Consider the following 16,878-nt stretch of genomic DNA (forward strand, 5'->3'; position numbering starts at 1 on the left):
AAGGTTTCTTCTTTATCTTTTGAAAACATTTAATATCAAACATGTTTTATTCAATCGGTGATGATTTCCATTAGAATATCTTAAAAATTTAAATCTCGCGTTTATATTTGTAATACAGCATCTCCGCCAAATTCCGTGAAAAATATTATAGGATAGATAACATTTGCAAAATGGCGACACAAGCCACAACGAGGGAAGGTATGTTTATGTTTACATTATTTACAAGATTCACAAGCTAACTAGGACAATGTCAATGCTGTTTACAAACCTAGTTAATCGTTCTGTTTGTATTTATCACAGCGATTGGCGAATATATGACGACTTTGGGTCGAACAAACTCAATTGGTGCAGTGTATCTAGCACCTATTTCAAACATTACTACCTCGTTTTTAAACGTAGGCCTAATTCGTAGTGTGAACGTTTGTTGGTTGTCTTAAAGATCAACGAAGTGTCAGAATAACACTACTCAACGATTGTTATAATGACACAAGGTTTGCTGTTTTGATCGTTCATCATTAATTTATAGAACTACAACATCTAAGATTATTTGAATATATTTACTAGAGTAAAAGGGGGGGGGGGGTGGGTTGTAAATCATTGTGGGCTAAATTTACTCATAAATTTGCTCATATTGATCACAGGGCCATGTATAGTCTCTATAAGAAAAAATAGCCAGAAATACATATAAATGTATTTCTGGCTATATTTTCATATAGAGACTATACATGGCCCTGTGTATTTATCAGTACATATTCAAGAATTAATAGGTTATTACGTTTCAGCTAGATATACCCTATATATATATTTTTTATATCCTGTAGTTCAGTCTGCGACTTTAAGCACTAGTCCGATACCCATGATATCGAATGATCGGGTGGTGTAGTGGTTAAGCCACTAGTACTCGCCTTTCACCTAGCTGGCCGGGGTTTGATCCCTAATCCCCGGCACGGACGTGAAAAGGTTAGGGGTCACCTGCCCGATCAAGTGGGTTTTCTCTGGGCACTCCGGTTTCCTCCCACATTAAGACCCCTCGCACGCTTACATCCGGGCCATCGAGAGTGATTTACATAAGTTGTATAACTTGTTTCTCAATCGATGTAAAATAAATAAAGTTTACATTGTTTCAGGGGTGTAAAAATCCACTAGCCAGACGCCCGGGGCTACCAAATTTCCAGCTTGGGCTAGTGGAAATTTTAGCCATACTAGCCCGGGGCTAGTGACTTTTTTCAAAGATATTTCAAAACGAAAAACATCAAAATTAAGTCATAATAACACTTTAAAACATTGCAATTCTATGTAATATTCGTATCTAACTTTAAATCTTAATCTGGAGTCATGTTGTCTAATTTATTGACGACTGTAGACAGGTACAGTAGGCCTCCCGATCACCACAGTGAATAGTGATGCATAGCATTTCATGTGAAAGTGACGTAATTTGCAATACAAGTTCTAGAAAAATAATATACAAACCATCAAATAAGTCATCTCAGCTATCAGATCAGTAAATTTTAATAGTTACAAAAATGATGTTAAAGAACTGGAATCTATTCCTCAAAAAGTCGGCAGCAAAGCCATGCCTGCAGCAGGCAGCCATATTTGTTATGGTTATTCTAATATCCGGGTCAAAGGTCAGGAATCCAGAATCCGGATTCAGGATTAAAAAAATATCTTAAAATTGTGTTCTAAAAATAACACAGATTAAAGATTATCTTAATGTTTATTTGAATTAAAAAAAAGAGTAGATGCAAATAATAAAAAAAACACCACTCAATTAAAAATTCAATAATTTCAATATTATAAATTTTTTCATTTTTTTTTTAGCTGGGCTAGTAGATATTTAGGCCGGGCTAGTGAAATTTTGGTGTCTACTAGCCCTGGGCTAGTGGTTTGAAATAAATTTTTACAGTTTACATTGTTTTTACCCATGTCTAGTAATTTTATGGCCAGACTAGTGCCAATTGTAATGAACTGGTCCGATTGGACTAGTGACTCCCCACCCGATTAAAATCAGTAATTACTTTATTTACAAGAGCGGTGGTCAATTGCAACATATTTTGAGTGCATTTTGTTTGCGATTACTTCGGTCCAGATGTCTATAATTTGTTCTTTTATTCTGTTTTAAAATTGGAATGCATCTTTCTTTTCAGAGATTGAAGAACAAGTGCGTAACTTACAAAATAAAACCAAAAATTTGTCAGCGGCTAATGTTCCTCCTGCAGAAGATGAAGAGGAGTCCAGATTAGGTTTAGGAGAACTTGCACAAGATGATTTCATTTACACTACCAACAAACACAAATATGCTGGATATGATCTGTCCATTGCAGCAAATGAAGAACCAGATGTAAGTTTTATGTAGAAGAAAAACTGTAAGGTGTTTTATCAGTTGATTTGTATGATAGAACTAGGTTGCATGCCACATGATAATGTTTATGTGGGACTATTCATTTCTTTTGGTGATGGAATGACGCTATTTAAAAAGATGATATCCCATACTAACATTGTTTCAATGGGAAGATTACATACAATCACTATTGGAGACACTAGTCGCGCTCAAATGTTGTTGGGTATCATATTGTACATGAATAAGGCCCGTATGCATTAGAAAATGCTAGTTTTGGTAGATGAAAGTCTTTATTTCTTAGACAATAAATGAAAACAAATCCATAAAAAAAATTCATTCTTCATTTAAATTTACTTCTTTACCTTAGCAACTTCAAGAATTCCTTGATTATAATAAGTAACAAATATGTTTCATGACTTTAATTTAGTATCTTGTATCGTCTTTCAAATTTTCAAATTCATGAGGGTTTAGATAAAAGAAAAAGCAATTTAAGATTGCTTGTAAATTTGCTATTAATCTTTTTCTAAAATTTCTCAATCTTTAAAAGTTAAAATGTCATTCACTATTTTCTAAGCCTTAATTTGTAAAGATAGATCTATCTATCAATATCACTGTTGTATTTCAGGAGGATGTTGAAGATGCCATTGTTCCAGGGAAATCCAGATCAACATATACAGCTCCTTTGAACTTGCTAAATGACACACTAAACGACAAGGTATGTTTCAACTATTTGTCTTTCTAACTAGAAGGTGATTTCTGCGAACCAACTTTCTTTCACATGCGATTTATTTTCGCGAATTTTGCAATCAATGTAAATTCACGAATGTTTATCCTGGTGTTAATAGCTTCCACAATTAACCTCAATAGTGTAAATTCCATTCAATTTTAAATTCGCGAAACTAATCTCCACAAAAATGCTTTGATAAGAAAATCACATAATTTTAGTTGCCATGAAAGAAAGTTAGTTTACAGTATTCCTGAATCATGTAAATGATAAACATTATTAAAATTATAAATAAGTAATATCTGTTTATATTTATTCTTCACAGGACTATGATCCATTGGCAGACAGACGCCCACAGAGAGTTTCTGACAAGGGAGGCAACTACCGCCCTCACCTGCAGTCTCGAATAATTTCCCCAGAGAGATATGATCCTTTTGCAAACGGTTAGTATCATAATTATGCATACCATTATTGATTACTATTGATAGTCTACCTTCCTAAATTATCTGTTGGACAGCAAAGCATTTGGACATATTCATGTATTTAGATACAATTAATCTAATACATATGTTCTTGCATTTAATGTAGTTTTGACATTTGAAAGTTGTGACAAATTTCATAGAAAGTGCTGTGGTTTTCAAGCTGACAAAAATATTGCTCAACTGCTTTGTTGCCTATGTTACCTTAGGGAAGGGATTTTTTCAAATCTTAGTGAATTTATTTGTCGTAATTTGTATTACTGCACAAGAACACACAAATTAAATGAACGGTGAATATTAGGATTTACAAAGGGTCGAACATATATATGACTTGTAAATTCATCTTGGTTTCCTGAATGTTTCTGACTTCAAAGTGAACGCTTTAGTCCTAAGTTGATGGAAGTTTTGCAAGTATTAACTATGAATTTATTAATAGCTTATTTCTTATTCCTGGAATCACCATACCAACTGACCTGGGACATGTGTTGATCTGCTGATATATCGGAAATCTTATAAGGAATCTAATGAGAGGATGAACAAACAGTCTCCTCTTTGGCTCACTACTAGTGGTGAAAGAATATTTTAATCTACAAATTGTTGCATTAATGTAACATTTAATACAATCAGATGATATTTCCTTTCACAAGGAATTTTAGTTTTGATTAAAACCTCAAACAAATTAATTAAACACAGTGATTTTAAAAAAGGAAGACAGAAAACGAAAGCCATTTAAATTATTATTTTTAAGGGAGATGAGAGAATTATGCAAGGAAACTTGTTTCTAGTCTAGTGAAGCATCTCTTGGGAAACACAGTCGTGCGACATGGGGACTTTAGATATTTTGAAAGTTGGATGAACTTGAATATGTTTTGTGAAGTGAGTTTGTGATGAGATTGCCTAAGCTTTAGTGGAATGAATGCTTTTCTTGTTTGCGGAGAAAATAAACATGTATCGGATAATGATAACTGTTGTGAAAAATCCAGTCAACCCGATACTAATAAGAATTATCTTTCCTTTCTAGCACCGAGAATTCGTTTGGAGAGATTTCTGCAGAGCAAGACAGCAACTTGAGGTTTAAACACCTCCCATATTAACAAAACTTTTCATGTAATTATTTCAAATCTTAAATCAGTTTTAACTTTAAATAATATGTAAACAAAAAAAATACCCTGGAAAATCACAGGGAAAAAATTCAATAGTTCGGCACTGGCACATTACATGTATATGTATTGAGAAATAAAACTATTTCGTTTGAATTCCATATTGAAATGAAATTCTGCATGATTTGATAAATGATGGATTTTGGGATGACACATCCTCTGTAGGTCTTGTGGAATAGTTTCGTTTCAGAGGTTATTTACATATATCAATAGGTCTGTGTATAACCATGCCTTTTGTTTTCTTTTTTTTTTCACTGGGATGTCTAGTATTACATTTAATATGCAGACTAATTTTAGGCACGTGATGATGAGGAAGCAGGCATTGGTCACACCCCAGAAGATGGATACGTACGTATATTAATTAAGAATGATGACACACTTTGTCGTCATTGGGTTTTTGTCTGAAGATATCGCAGTTGGTTTCATCTTTCTATTGCAGATGACTTGCCTGTCTGATACCATTGGTTGATACTATTGGTAACTGAAATTGAAAAGTTGAAATATCAGGAGTTTAAATACATGAACAAATTTTCAAAATATGTAATGATGAAGATTATCATGATGTTCAAATTGAAGATTTGAAATATTAATAATGAAATTGCTTTGCAATATTTGACCTTTATCATTAACAGAGGTCATATATGGATATCTTCAGGCAAAGACAAATAAACATGATCCTTTTGTTTAAGAGTGGAATATTTGAAATTTTAGAGAATGAAGTTTCCGATGGATCAGAACCTGGGGTTTGGGTTGATGGAATAAAAAAAAAAAAATGGATTTCCACTGACATTAGGATCTTGTTTCACAGAATTTTCAATGACACAATAAATGGAGAACATGTATTTTTGACATCACTAATGTGTTGTAATCGTGTCACGGCGTGTGTCGTGACCTTTCTGCTTTATAATTTCAGGCGGAGAAACACCTGATGTGAACGCCTACACCTACGCCAAAGTCAGAGCTTCACAACTCCTAGACAATGAAAAGGTAAATCTTCAAAATGATAAATCAAATTTTAAATTGATCATTACAAAAAATATAGTTCTCTTGCAACCATGCATTATTTTGTATAATTTCTTTTGTACTCTATAATTGATAAAATATTCTTAGCTTTGTTAATCAGCAATTCATATTTCAAACTTAACATGCACATAAATTAGTATGTATACATAATATATTATAAGCTGTTGTAACATGATGTTGAACTTGACAACTGTAAACCAACTTAATATTTTCACAGCGACTTATAATTTCGCGTTTTTTAAACTCAAGGATCTGATATCTTCATGGAGATTAAATTTTGCATTCCAAACTTCTAAATTTCTACTTAACCTGTATTTAAAACAAAATCCCGATGATTTATTTCTGCGGTTTCTTATCGCATGCAAAAAGAAGTTGGTTTACAATATTTTGACTATATCATAACAAAAATGTTACTGTTTTCTTCTGATAATTAAGATCATGTCATTGACTATTTCCTATGCACTTTACCATGTCAACTTTTTTCCTACAGAAACGTCTTCAGCAGCAGATGGTGGAGAAGGCCAAGTCTGGAGACCTTCGAGTCCAGAACGGGTCCAGTGGTGATGCAGCGGCCAAGGTCCAGCAGGCAGCGCCACAGGAAAAGAAGAAACGACGATGGGATCAAGCATCAGACGACACACCAGCCAAGAAATCAAAGAGTACTTGGGATAAAGAGGAGGCAACAACCCCTTCAAACAGTCGTTGGGACGAGACTCCGGGACGTGCCAAGGGAGCAGAAACACCAGGTGCCACACCAGGACAAAGTACAAGGATGTGGGACGCTACTCCTGGACATGCTACCCCAGGGGCTGCCACACCAGGAAGGGGGGACAGTACCCCAGGGCACCAGGCCACACCCAGTTCACGAAAAAACAGATGGGATGAAACTCCTCGTACTGAAAGGGGTAAGCTTTAGACCGTGATCAAATGGTCAATCTTTATTTCAAAGGCTAATTAGGTGTAACTGGTTTAACAACAAAACTTTGCAGTATGTATCTGCTTGTTAACATATAGAGGCAAAAATTTTAAATGAAATGTGTCTAACTTTTAAAATCAAATCCTTAGTTTACATTAATTTTCTGATCAAAACATTCTCTTTCAATTCAATTCTGATCCTATTATGAAAATTATTTATTCAAATTCGCTTTAATCATCTGATTCCAGAAACCCCAGGACATGGAAGTGGCTGGGCAGAAACACCAAAGACAGACAGGGGAGGGGACCTCATACAAGATACCCCCACCCCAGGGGCTAGTAAACGTAGGTCACGTTGGGACGAAACCCCGGGAGCAACACCTGCTGGTAATATGACCCCAGGGAACATGACCCCAAGTATGACCCCAGCTGGACATACCCCCGGAGGTTCGACTCCAGTGGCCTTTACTCCAGGGGGAGGTACACCTGGAGGATCAACGCCTAGTGGATTTACTCCGACAGGGAAAACACCAACAGGTCAGAAGGCCATGGCGATGGCAACCCCTACCCCGGGGCATCTCATGTCCATGACACCAGAACAACTCCAGGCGTACACCTGGCAGAAAGAAATTGACGAGAGGAACAGACCACTGTCCGATGATGAACTGGACACAATGTTCCCACAGGGCTACAAGGTACATTAACCCTAAACTGAAAATTACTACTAATAAGATTAGAAGAGACATTATTCAAAATAAATGCCATTGATTTACATAAGTATCTTTTAAAATTCAATCTTCGCAGCAATGTTTCCAAGGAAGATGAGTTAAAAACAATCTAATTACATGCTCCAGCCATACCTCATGTTGCTTTACATTTCCTATGTGAAATTGAGAGGCTTTAATGGCTTGCAAATAGATAATTTGCCATTTGACATTGACAATTTGAAGATTTCAAATACAAGCACTCAATATAGGCACATTTGCATGATTGTTTAGTTTGTTGTCATAGATCAAAAGGTTTCAATTCAAAGTTAATTTATTAGTAGATCTATTTATTATGATGACATTATCATTATTTAGGTATTACAACCTCCAGCTGGTTATATCCCGATCAGAACTCCTGCACGGAAACTGATTGCTACACCTACCCCCATGGCCGGAACTCCCCAGGGATTCCGGATGCAGACCCCAGACAGTAAAGGTGTGCAGGTGGTTGACATGCAGCCAAAGGGAAACCTTCCAATGATGAAGCCTGACGATATGCAGTACTTTGACAAGTTACTGGTACGTAATGGTGTACCCACTATTCAATTTCGGTGGAATTATAACTTTAAAGTTTGAATTCATTTATACTAGTGATTGTCAGTGTAATAGCATACAAAAGGTTAAGTATTATGATACATTATTTTGGAATGAAAGCGTGCTTATCTTTGAGAATGTTAAATAATTTCTAACTTGAATATATTCTATGGACAAGTTTTGAAATCAAGAAGTTTGTCCATACATTGCAATTTTTTATGGATATTCAGTCATGTTTTCAGATAGAACAATCTAGATTTTGTAGTGAGTGTTTTAAGGTGTTATATACTTTGATTTATTCTTCTCATGCTAGGTGGAGGTCGATGAAGAAGCCTTGTCCCCAGAAGAACAGAAGGAAAGAAAAATAATGAAACTTCTACTGAAGATAAAGAATGGTACTCCTCCAATGAGAAAGGTAATGTATTGCCTTAATGCATTCATCTTTGTGCTTATCAATCAATTTTAGAAGAGATGTGTTTCCTTATGCTCGAAGCAAAACATATAGCAGTGCTAGCAAACCATGATATTGCAAGATATTACATTTGTTCGTGTGACTGAAATAATATGAGAATAATTGCTACAAATTTTCTTGTTTAGCTGAGTGATATACAAAGGGTAAGTTAAAAAGGTAAATCTTTGAAAGAAAAATCACAACCATTGATGTAGTCCAATGTAATGACCGTTATTAACAACAAATTCCCTTTCTCTTCACAGGCTGCTTTGAGACAAGTAACAGACAAGGCTCGTGAGTTTGGAGCAGGACCCCTGTTTAATCAAATCTTACCTCTGTTGATGTCTCCAACACTCGAGGATCAGGAGCGCCATCTGTTGGTCAAGGTCATTGACCGTATCCTCTACAAACTGGACGATCTGGTTCGACCATATGTCCACAAAATCCTTGTGGTCATCGAACCTCTCCTCATTGATGAGGATTATTATGCTCGTGTAGAAGGCAGAGAAATCATCTCTAATTTGGCAAAGGTAGGAAAACCAAAGTGTTGTGTCTTTACATTTAGTAAGGAAGGCCAGTATTAAAGTTTGGAACCTTGTTTCTATACTGTAGAATTTTATGATTTTGATGTGGATGATAATAAAGTAGTTGGTATCATAATTTGGAAAAGTAATTTGGAGTCAGCAGTTGATTCTGCAGTCTATGCCATGTAAGGCTAAAGCTCATGCAAAAATTCTCCATCAGACTTTGTTATACATAGAATCATTTCTTGAAAGAAAATTGGACTGGAATAATTGTTTCTGTTAGAAAGTGACAAAGATAGCATGCAGGGTTTACAATATTAAAACAATATGATGATTGTGATGGATTTCTTTCTTTTAGGCGGCAGGTCTTGCGACCATGATTTCGACCATGAGACCTGATATTGACAACATGGATGAATACGTACGTAACACGACTGCCCGAGCCTTCGCTGTGGTTGCTTCTGCTTTGGGTATCCCCTCACTGTTGCCTTTCCTGAAGGCTGTGTGTAAGAGTAAGAAAAGTTGGCAGGCTCGGCATACAGGTATCAAGATTGTACAACAGATTGCCATCCTCATGGGCTGTGCCATCCTGCCCCATCTCAAGAACTTAGTGGAAATCATTGAACATGGTGAGTCGAGTCACATGATCTTGGTTTTTTTTCCAACCATTTCAATTTACTCTTGGTCATAAAGCAGATATTTGCTGAAATTATTCCTCAATTAATCAAAGTTGAATATCTTTCAGTCTGTCTCCTAGATTATCTTGCCTTGGCTTTATCTGCTACACTGCCTAATGGTCTTATTTTAAATTCTAGTATAATTTACTTAAATTGAAAGTGGTTATGATTGAAAATGGTGTTTATGCTTTTGCTACCGCTGATGGTAGAAAATTTGTTACATTGTTAACGCTTTTGTTTCCTTAGACTAAATAGTCTTGGCTTTGTTTAAGGTCTGGTTGATGAACAACAGAAGGTGCGTACTATCACTGCCTTGGCACTGGCTGCTTTGGCCGAGGCAGCCACGCCCTACGGTATCGAGTCCTTTGACAGTGTCCTCAAACCCCTCTGGAAGGGTATCAGACAACACAGAGGAAAGGTAAGAACAATAACAAATTCAAAGCAACCATTGAAATATCACACACACACAAAAAAAAATAGCTATTCCAAATTATTCATCTTGCTCCAATCAATGACTCTAGATGTGGAAGCATTTTGCATGGTAAAGATTATTGAATGCAATATCAGAGTGAAATTGACATAGAAATTATTCTGTTCTTATGAAGCAATTGCAGAATTAACATCTTCAAGAAAATACTTATTAGTTTCTCGAGTCGCTGTTTTTGATGAGACCTGATCTGTTATATAAACGGACATGTTTTTTGTAACTTGCAGGGTTTGGCAGCTTTCCTGAAAGCCATTGGTTATTTAATTCCCCTAATGGACGCCGAGTACGCCAACTACTACACCCGAGAAGTGATGTTGATCCTGATTCGAGAATTCCAGTCTCCTGATGAAGAAATGAAAAAGATTGTGTTGAAGGTGGTAAAACAGTGTTGTGCTACAGATGGTGTAGAGCCACAGTATATCAAGGAGGAGATCCTACCGCCATTCTTCAAACACTTCTGGAACCAACGGATGGCACTTGACAGACGAAACTACAGACAAGTATGTTAATTTGTTTAAATATTTAAATTGAAAAGGATCCCCCAGATCCACTTTAATCATTATCATGGTTTAACTTTTGTAATGCAGTCCATCTTATTTAACTATTAAAATGGAATACACCTAGACTTCTGAAAAAGTTAAAATATGGTCTGCTGGAATGAATAATGTTAACCTTTCTTTCTAAGTCAAATCCATGAATATGCATTTTTTTTTTTAATCCGAAATAAGAGCAAGAAATCCAATATCTGGCCTCTAGTATGCTTTATATTGTAAATTATGTAAATATAAATATTGAAATGGCAAATTTTTTTTTCAGTTGGTTGATACAACTGTTGAAATAGCCAACAAGGTCGGTGCTGCAGAAATCATCGGACGTGTAGTAGACGACCTGAAGGACGAGGCAGAACAGTACCGTAAGATGGTGATGGAGACTATCGAGAAGATCATGGCGAATCTCGGGGCAGCAGACATAGACTCGCGACTGGAAGAACAACTCATTGACGGCATCCTGTACGCTTTTCAGGAACAGACCACGGAGGTGCGCTTACGTATTCCCATCCTTACAAGCTTTTATGCTAAGCGATATTGCTGGGCTTGTTATACATGGTGAAAAAACGGTTTTAAAAAACTTAATATTATGTAAAAAAAGCTATGTCAAGCACAATACATGAACAGCTTATGCTAAATGTTTCAAATGGTTCCCAATGACTTTTTGAATGATAATTAAAAACTATGAATGTCAAAATGGGAAAATATTTCTTTGAATATCAGACTTTAAAAGAGCTTCAGAGTTTGAACTTACTATGTTGAAGTGTTAAACTGTAAAGTGCTTTGAGTAGAATATAGAGTTTGATGGCACTGAATGTCTTAATATGAGGAAAATATTTCAGATTTATCACTTTTTTTAATGCATGTGTCAATTTTCGTCCATGTGACTGTGAGATTGCATGAGTTAAAAGCAAGTAAGTTTAAAACTGTATGCTGCAATGTCAGACTGCACTCCAGTAGTCTTTGATCCTATTTATTCTCCTATTTAAGAATATTTCTTTTTCTTCTAATATGCTGATATTGACGTAATAAAGTCTTAAGCATATGTCGAATGATTTTGGTATATTTACTTTTCTGCATAGTTTCTGTTACTAAAAGATTAGAAAAATTCATTGAAAGATTTTTCATATGTATTGATCTAGTATAATATGACTTTTGTGCAAGGATGAATTTATTTTCTGTTTTTCAATTCACATGCTAAAGAAAAAGTAGCATTACAAATCTAAATCTAAACATTTCTATTTAATACTTTTTTGAAAGATGAATAATTTCAATGTGTCTTTTAGATATATAAGTTTGTGCAATTTAAATTGAGGAATGATATTCACTGCTTTGCAAGATACTATAAAGTACATGTACAGATATATGTTGAATGTTTGATACATCATGTATATTGTATGTTTGAAATTATTGAATAAAGGTTATTAACCCACCAACCATTGCTTTTTGACGATTTCAGGATGTGGTCATGCTGAATGGCTTTGGCACAGTGGTGAACTCTCTCGGCAAACGTGTGAAGCCCTACCTACCCCAGATCTGTGGTACCATTCTGTGGCGTCTCAATAATAAATCGGCCAAGGTTCGACAGCAGGCTGCTGACCTCATCTCCCGTATTGCTATTGTTATGAAGACTTGTCAGGAGGTAAGTTGTACCATACAAACTGTAATCTAGAGTTTGTGACTGGTCATATCAGAAACTCAGAACTTTAACATTAGTAAATAATGCTCCCTCTAAACTTAACTGAAAGAGCTCCCAGTTAATGTGTTGCTCCCACAGAGCCTAAATATTAAAGCTAGGGTCATTAAATGCCCCTATTCCTGTTAAAATGCTTTTAATGTTAAATCAAACCATAGATAGCTTTCGTATACACCATGTATATTTCAATTTTCTTACAGTTGTTAATGCCAGCATATTATAGTATAGTGTAAAGTACTTGTTAAAGCGGTACTTTATTTTTGCGCTTTTCATGCTTTCTTTAGGTTTCCTCCCAATTTCTGCTATTGTAACATCAAATTACGCTAATTTATATCTGCTTATAAATCATAACAAGAGAGCTTTTTCGCATTTGCCTTCAGATTTGACTTGACTAAAACAAGTACATTTACTGTAAAAACTACAAAAAGATTGACCATCTCTGATTTCTCTCAGAACCTTTATCTGTATATCTTCATTTTCACTATCTCATATTTCTATTCATTCGTTTTATTACTAATTTTACATGTTCTTATCCCAGGAACGTCTGATGGGCCATCTTGGCGTTGTGTTATATGAGTACCTGGGAGAAGAGTACCCTGAAGTGTTGGGTAGTATCTTGGGAGCCCTTAAAGGTATCGTCAATGTGATCGGAATGACCAAGATGACTCCACCTATAAAGGACTTGTTACCTCGTCTCACACCTATCCTAAAGAACAGGCATGAAAAAGTACAAGAGAACTGTATAGACTTAGTGGGTCGTATAGCTGATCGTGGCGCAGAGTATGTGTCCGCCCGAGAGTGGATGAGGATCTGCTTCGAGCTCCTTGAGTTACTAAAAGCTCACAAGAAAGCCATTAGAAGGGCTACTGTCAACACATTTGGTTACATTGCTAAAGCTATTGGGTATGTATGCACCTTGGAATCTGTAGATCACTGTATTTATTGCAATTAGAAATGAAAAATCAAAATTCAAATTTAGATATTCAATCGAATTTGAATATACACAATGACAATTGAATTTGAGTAGAAATAAAGTGTTCTGACTAGAGCTGCATAATCATATTGCTAATAAAAGTTGAAAATGAAAAACATTTTGTATGCATTCTTATATTGACTTGTAATTAAATCAAGTAATGCAGAAGCAAAGTTTAATACAATAATGCTGTCATAGATCTCTACTCATTAACAAAATCTTCAGATAAAATGGTTTAAAGAAATTTAATTGATACACTCATAACCATGGATACATGTAAGGTAAAAAATATCAGTGATGATGTTTGTTAATGTTTAAGTAATTTGATGGTTACAGTTCAAATTTAAATTTAAATACTTGTGTGTGACGTAGAAATCTTTTTTTTACAGTCCCCATGATGTGCTGGCTACACTACTCAACAATCTCAAGGTACAGGAGCGTCAGAACCGTGTGTGTACGACGGTGGCTATTGCTATTGTGGCAGAGACATGCTCACCGTTTACTGTTCTCCCCGCCCTAATGAACGAGTACCGAGTGCCGGAACTCAACGTACAGAACGGTGTACTCAAGTCTCTGTCCTTCATGTTTGAATATATAGGAGAGATGGGCAAGGACTACATATACTCTATCGCCCCCTTACTAGAGGATGCCATGATGGATCGGTAAGGCACATCTGTGCACTGTAAACATGCTTGTTTTAGTGCAGATAAATTTGAGAGCAAATGCAAAACAAACAAAAAAAAATATTAATAATAATGATAAATTAAAAAATTGATTCATAATTTATTAGCCTGATATAAATCAGCGCAATTCAGTGGTTAAATAACGGAAATACCCATTTACAATATTTAGCACTGTACAAGAATTAGTAGGTGTGTTTTTACCCCGGGTTCTCAGGCTTTTCTCCACCAGCAAACCTGGCACGTCATTACATGACCCTGGCTGTTAATTTTAATGTAGGATGTTAAGCTAATAAAGCCATGAACAAATAGACACTGAACTGATACTTGGAATTGTCTAGTCAAGATAATTTTGATTCAAAGGTCCTTGACCTCATTTTTAAGGTCACAGACATCAAAATTAGAACTTTTGATCTATCTTGTGACCACGGAGTACTATCAGTTTTTGGCGTCATTTCAATAAAATATAGTTCCAACTTACTAAATAAATTTACTGTTGATATTTATTGCAGAGACTTGGTACACAGACAGACATCAATGGCGGCCATACAGCACATGGCTCTCGGCGTGTTCGGCTTTGGCTGTGAAGACGCCCTCACACATCTCCTCAACTATGCCTGGCCAAACATCTTTGAGACGTCCCCTCATGTTGTCCAAGCTTTCATGGGAACAATTGAGGGGATGAGAGTGGGCCTAGGGCCCTCCAAAGTTTTACAATACACAATGCAAGTGAGTGCCATTTCGTTATTTTCGTAATTCATTTAAATACTTGATGTTATGCAAATGTTAAAGTTTCAATTATTATATAAATCAGTGTCTGATAATTCGGTCTTTATCAGCTGAAACTTAAAACTATATCCAACAGGAAAAAGAAGAACTCAATCTGAAATCAATCTCAATATCATGTCTCTCCTGATTTTAAGAAGTTATTTATATTTACTATGAAGTAGTGTTGGTTTTAATAAATGGTATATGTTTAAATTGAATTAATACAAAAGAATGTGTCCTTGTTTCAGGGACTGTTTCATCCAGCGAGAAAAGTGCGTGATGTGTATTGGAAAGTGTACAACACAGTATATATTGGTGCTCAGGACGGTATGATCCCAGCATATCCACGAGTACCTAATGACGCCAAGAACCACTACATCCGATATGAACTCGACTACATACTCTGAACATGTCTTTCGTTATTGTGATGGTACTATTAAAATGTAATTCGTTGGATTCATCCTTGTGTTGGAGCGTCCCGATAATGGAGTGGATATGATAGCTGTGTACAGATACAGCGTTAGCTCCTATCAATGTTGGACAGCTTTCACCAATTCATGTGCATTGTCTGGATGTTTCTCTTAAATTCATTCATTCATCATCAGCATCGTAATGAAAAGCATTGATGACAATGACATGCTACATGTTTCATCAATTATAAATATTAGCCAACTTATGTGTTTCCTTCTTTAAAATGAGGGAGGAAAATTGATCATTTCTAAAGCTGCTTGTTTAAAAAAAAACTTAAATGAGGACGACAGTTTACAATATTTAAAACTATTCTTTTCAATTCCATAACAACACTTGCTGTTGAATAGAGAATAATGATAATAAAAATGTACAAAATATGCTTCTCTAATTTCCATTATGAAGATGAGCTTCTGTCTATTTCCATATTGAAATTAATTGGTGTCAGAATTAGATATTTCCTTGAGTAATAACTTTATTGGTTGGGGTTGGAGATTTTGTAAGCTTTTCTTCTTTCAACACATGATAAGATAAAGTAAAGAGGTGAAATATTCATTCTTTACTCTTAGCAGGAGGCTTATACTGTATATAATACAATTGAACTCGTGTCCAATACATGTTTTCTGTAAGTGACAGATGTGTAGATCAATGTTTGTACAGGTGACGTTTGTCTGGCGTCCTTCAGAGTTACTTGATGTTTTGATAGCATCACTTTTATACCGTTAATCACCACAGCGAGACGCTGCGATCAAACATATTTTTCTACAGAATAAATCTGGAATCGGTATCAGATCCCCTGATCAATAAACAGCAGAAGAATGCGGCAAATTAATTTGTTTTGAAACGCATTAAATAAACCAGATTTGGAAAATATGATGTTCTCTGTAATTGTCATTAGAAAATTTGAATGACAGATACTGCAATTGTATATTGTTACAATGTTAGTAATCATGAATAAAGTGATGCACAGGAAGTCAGTTTTGTGATCTTATTAGCTAACCTTAATTCAAATTGCCTGTCTTGTCCGTCTTTAAACAATTATTTTAACAACTATTTTTCAGAATCCCCTTGGGAACCTAGCTACTGGTATTGCATTTTAGGAGCAATCAAACATTAACTAAAGATGGCAGACAGGAAGCCATCTTGGATATTGTTAAACAAAGTTTATAACCACCATATGCATTTCATATAACAAGTAGCAATAGCAAGAATTGTTTAGGATGAATGGACTATAGAAAAAAGGTGATTCAAATAGGCCACTATTTAGTTATGGTGGACTAATATAAAAAGGTGACTGAATAGCCATCTTAAATTTGAATAATTGATGACTGCTTCTATAGATTTACATGCGTAATTTTCATTAACAGATTATTCAATGATTGTTGCCAATTCAATGTTGACCTCTTCTCCATCAATACATAAACAATTCTTGTTACAGCTTTCTGAACTGAAGGGATATCAATATAAATACGATCGTATTTGACCCAATAAGCGACCCTCCCCCTTTTTTAGGCTTCAATTTCACTTACCGGTACTTAGAATTAAATGTCTGAAAATATGAAAACTTTGTTGGTTTTCTTACCAATTTCTTTTACAAATAAATTTATGGCTTACTTTGTAGAATAATTTTATGAAAGGCAAGTCCAAATTTGTTTCTATTTAG

General features: G+C 35.4%; 1 protein-coding gene across 3 annotated transcripts; it reads left to right on the forward strand.

The window, feature by feature from the left end:
- Window positions 1-44: 44 nt before the first annotated feature.
- On the forward strand, window positions 45-16,188 carry LOC138314417 (splicing factor 3B subunit 1-like). 3 transcript variants are annotated; one of them, XM_069254735.1, is made up of 19 exons: window positions 45-198; window positions 2,148-2,341; window positions 2,967-3,056; window positions 3,391-3,508; window positions 5,618-5,691; window positions 6,218-6,632; window positions 6,892-7,337; window positions 7,725-7,928; window positions 8,257-8,358; window positions 8,658-8,924; window positions 9,277-9,547; window positions 9,868-10,013; window positions 10,310-10,582; window positions 10,899-11,120; window positions 12,090-12,272; window positions 12,865-13,229; window positions 13,689-13,961; window positions 14,492-14,708; window positions 14,996-16,188. In XM_069254735.1, exons 1-19 carry the CDS (start codon window positions 171-173, stop codon window positions 15,152-15,154), a joined length of 4,047 nt encoding a protein of 1,348 aa, XP_069110836.1. In that variant the 5' UTR covers window positions 45-170; the 3' UTR covers window positions 15,155-16,188. The 3 variants fall into 3 exon arrangements, with proteins under 3 accessions (XP_069110836.1, XP_069110838.1, XP_069110837.1); XM_069254737.1 differs by lacking the exons at window positions 45-198; window positions 2,148-2,341; window positions 2,967-3,056; window positions 3,391-3,508 and adding an exon at window positions 3,518-5,052; XM_069254736.1 differs by lacking the exons at window positions 45-198; window positions 2,148-2,341; window positions 2,967-3,056; window positions 3,391-3,508 and adding an exon at window positions 3,518-4,651 and having other exon boundaries at window positions 5,002-5,691.
- Window positions 16,189-16,878: the final 690 nt, after the last annotated feature.

Source organism: Argopecten irradians, chromosome 2, assembly GCF_041381155.1.
Source record: "Argopecten irradians isolate NY chromosome 2, Ai_NY, whole genome shotgun sequence".
NCBI classification, from domain to species: Eukaryota; Metazoa; Mollusca; class Bivalvia; order Pectinida; family Pectinidae; genus Argopecten; species Argopecten irradians.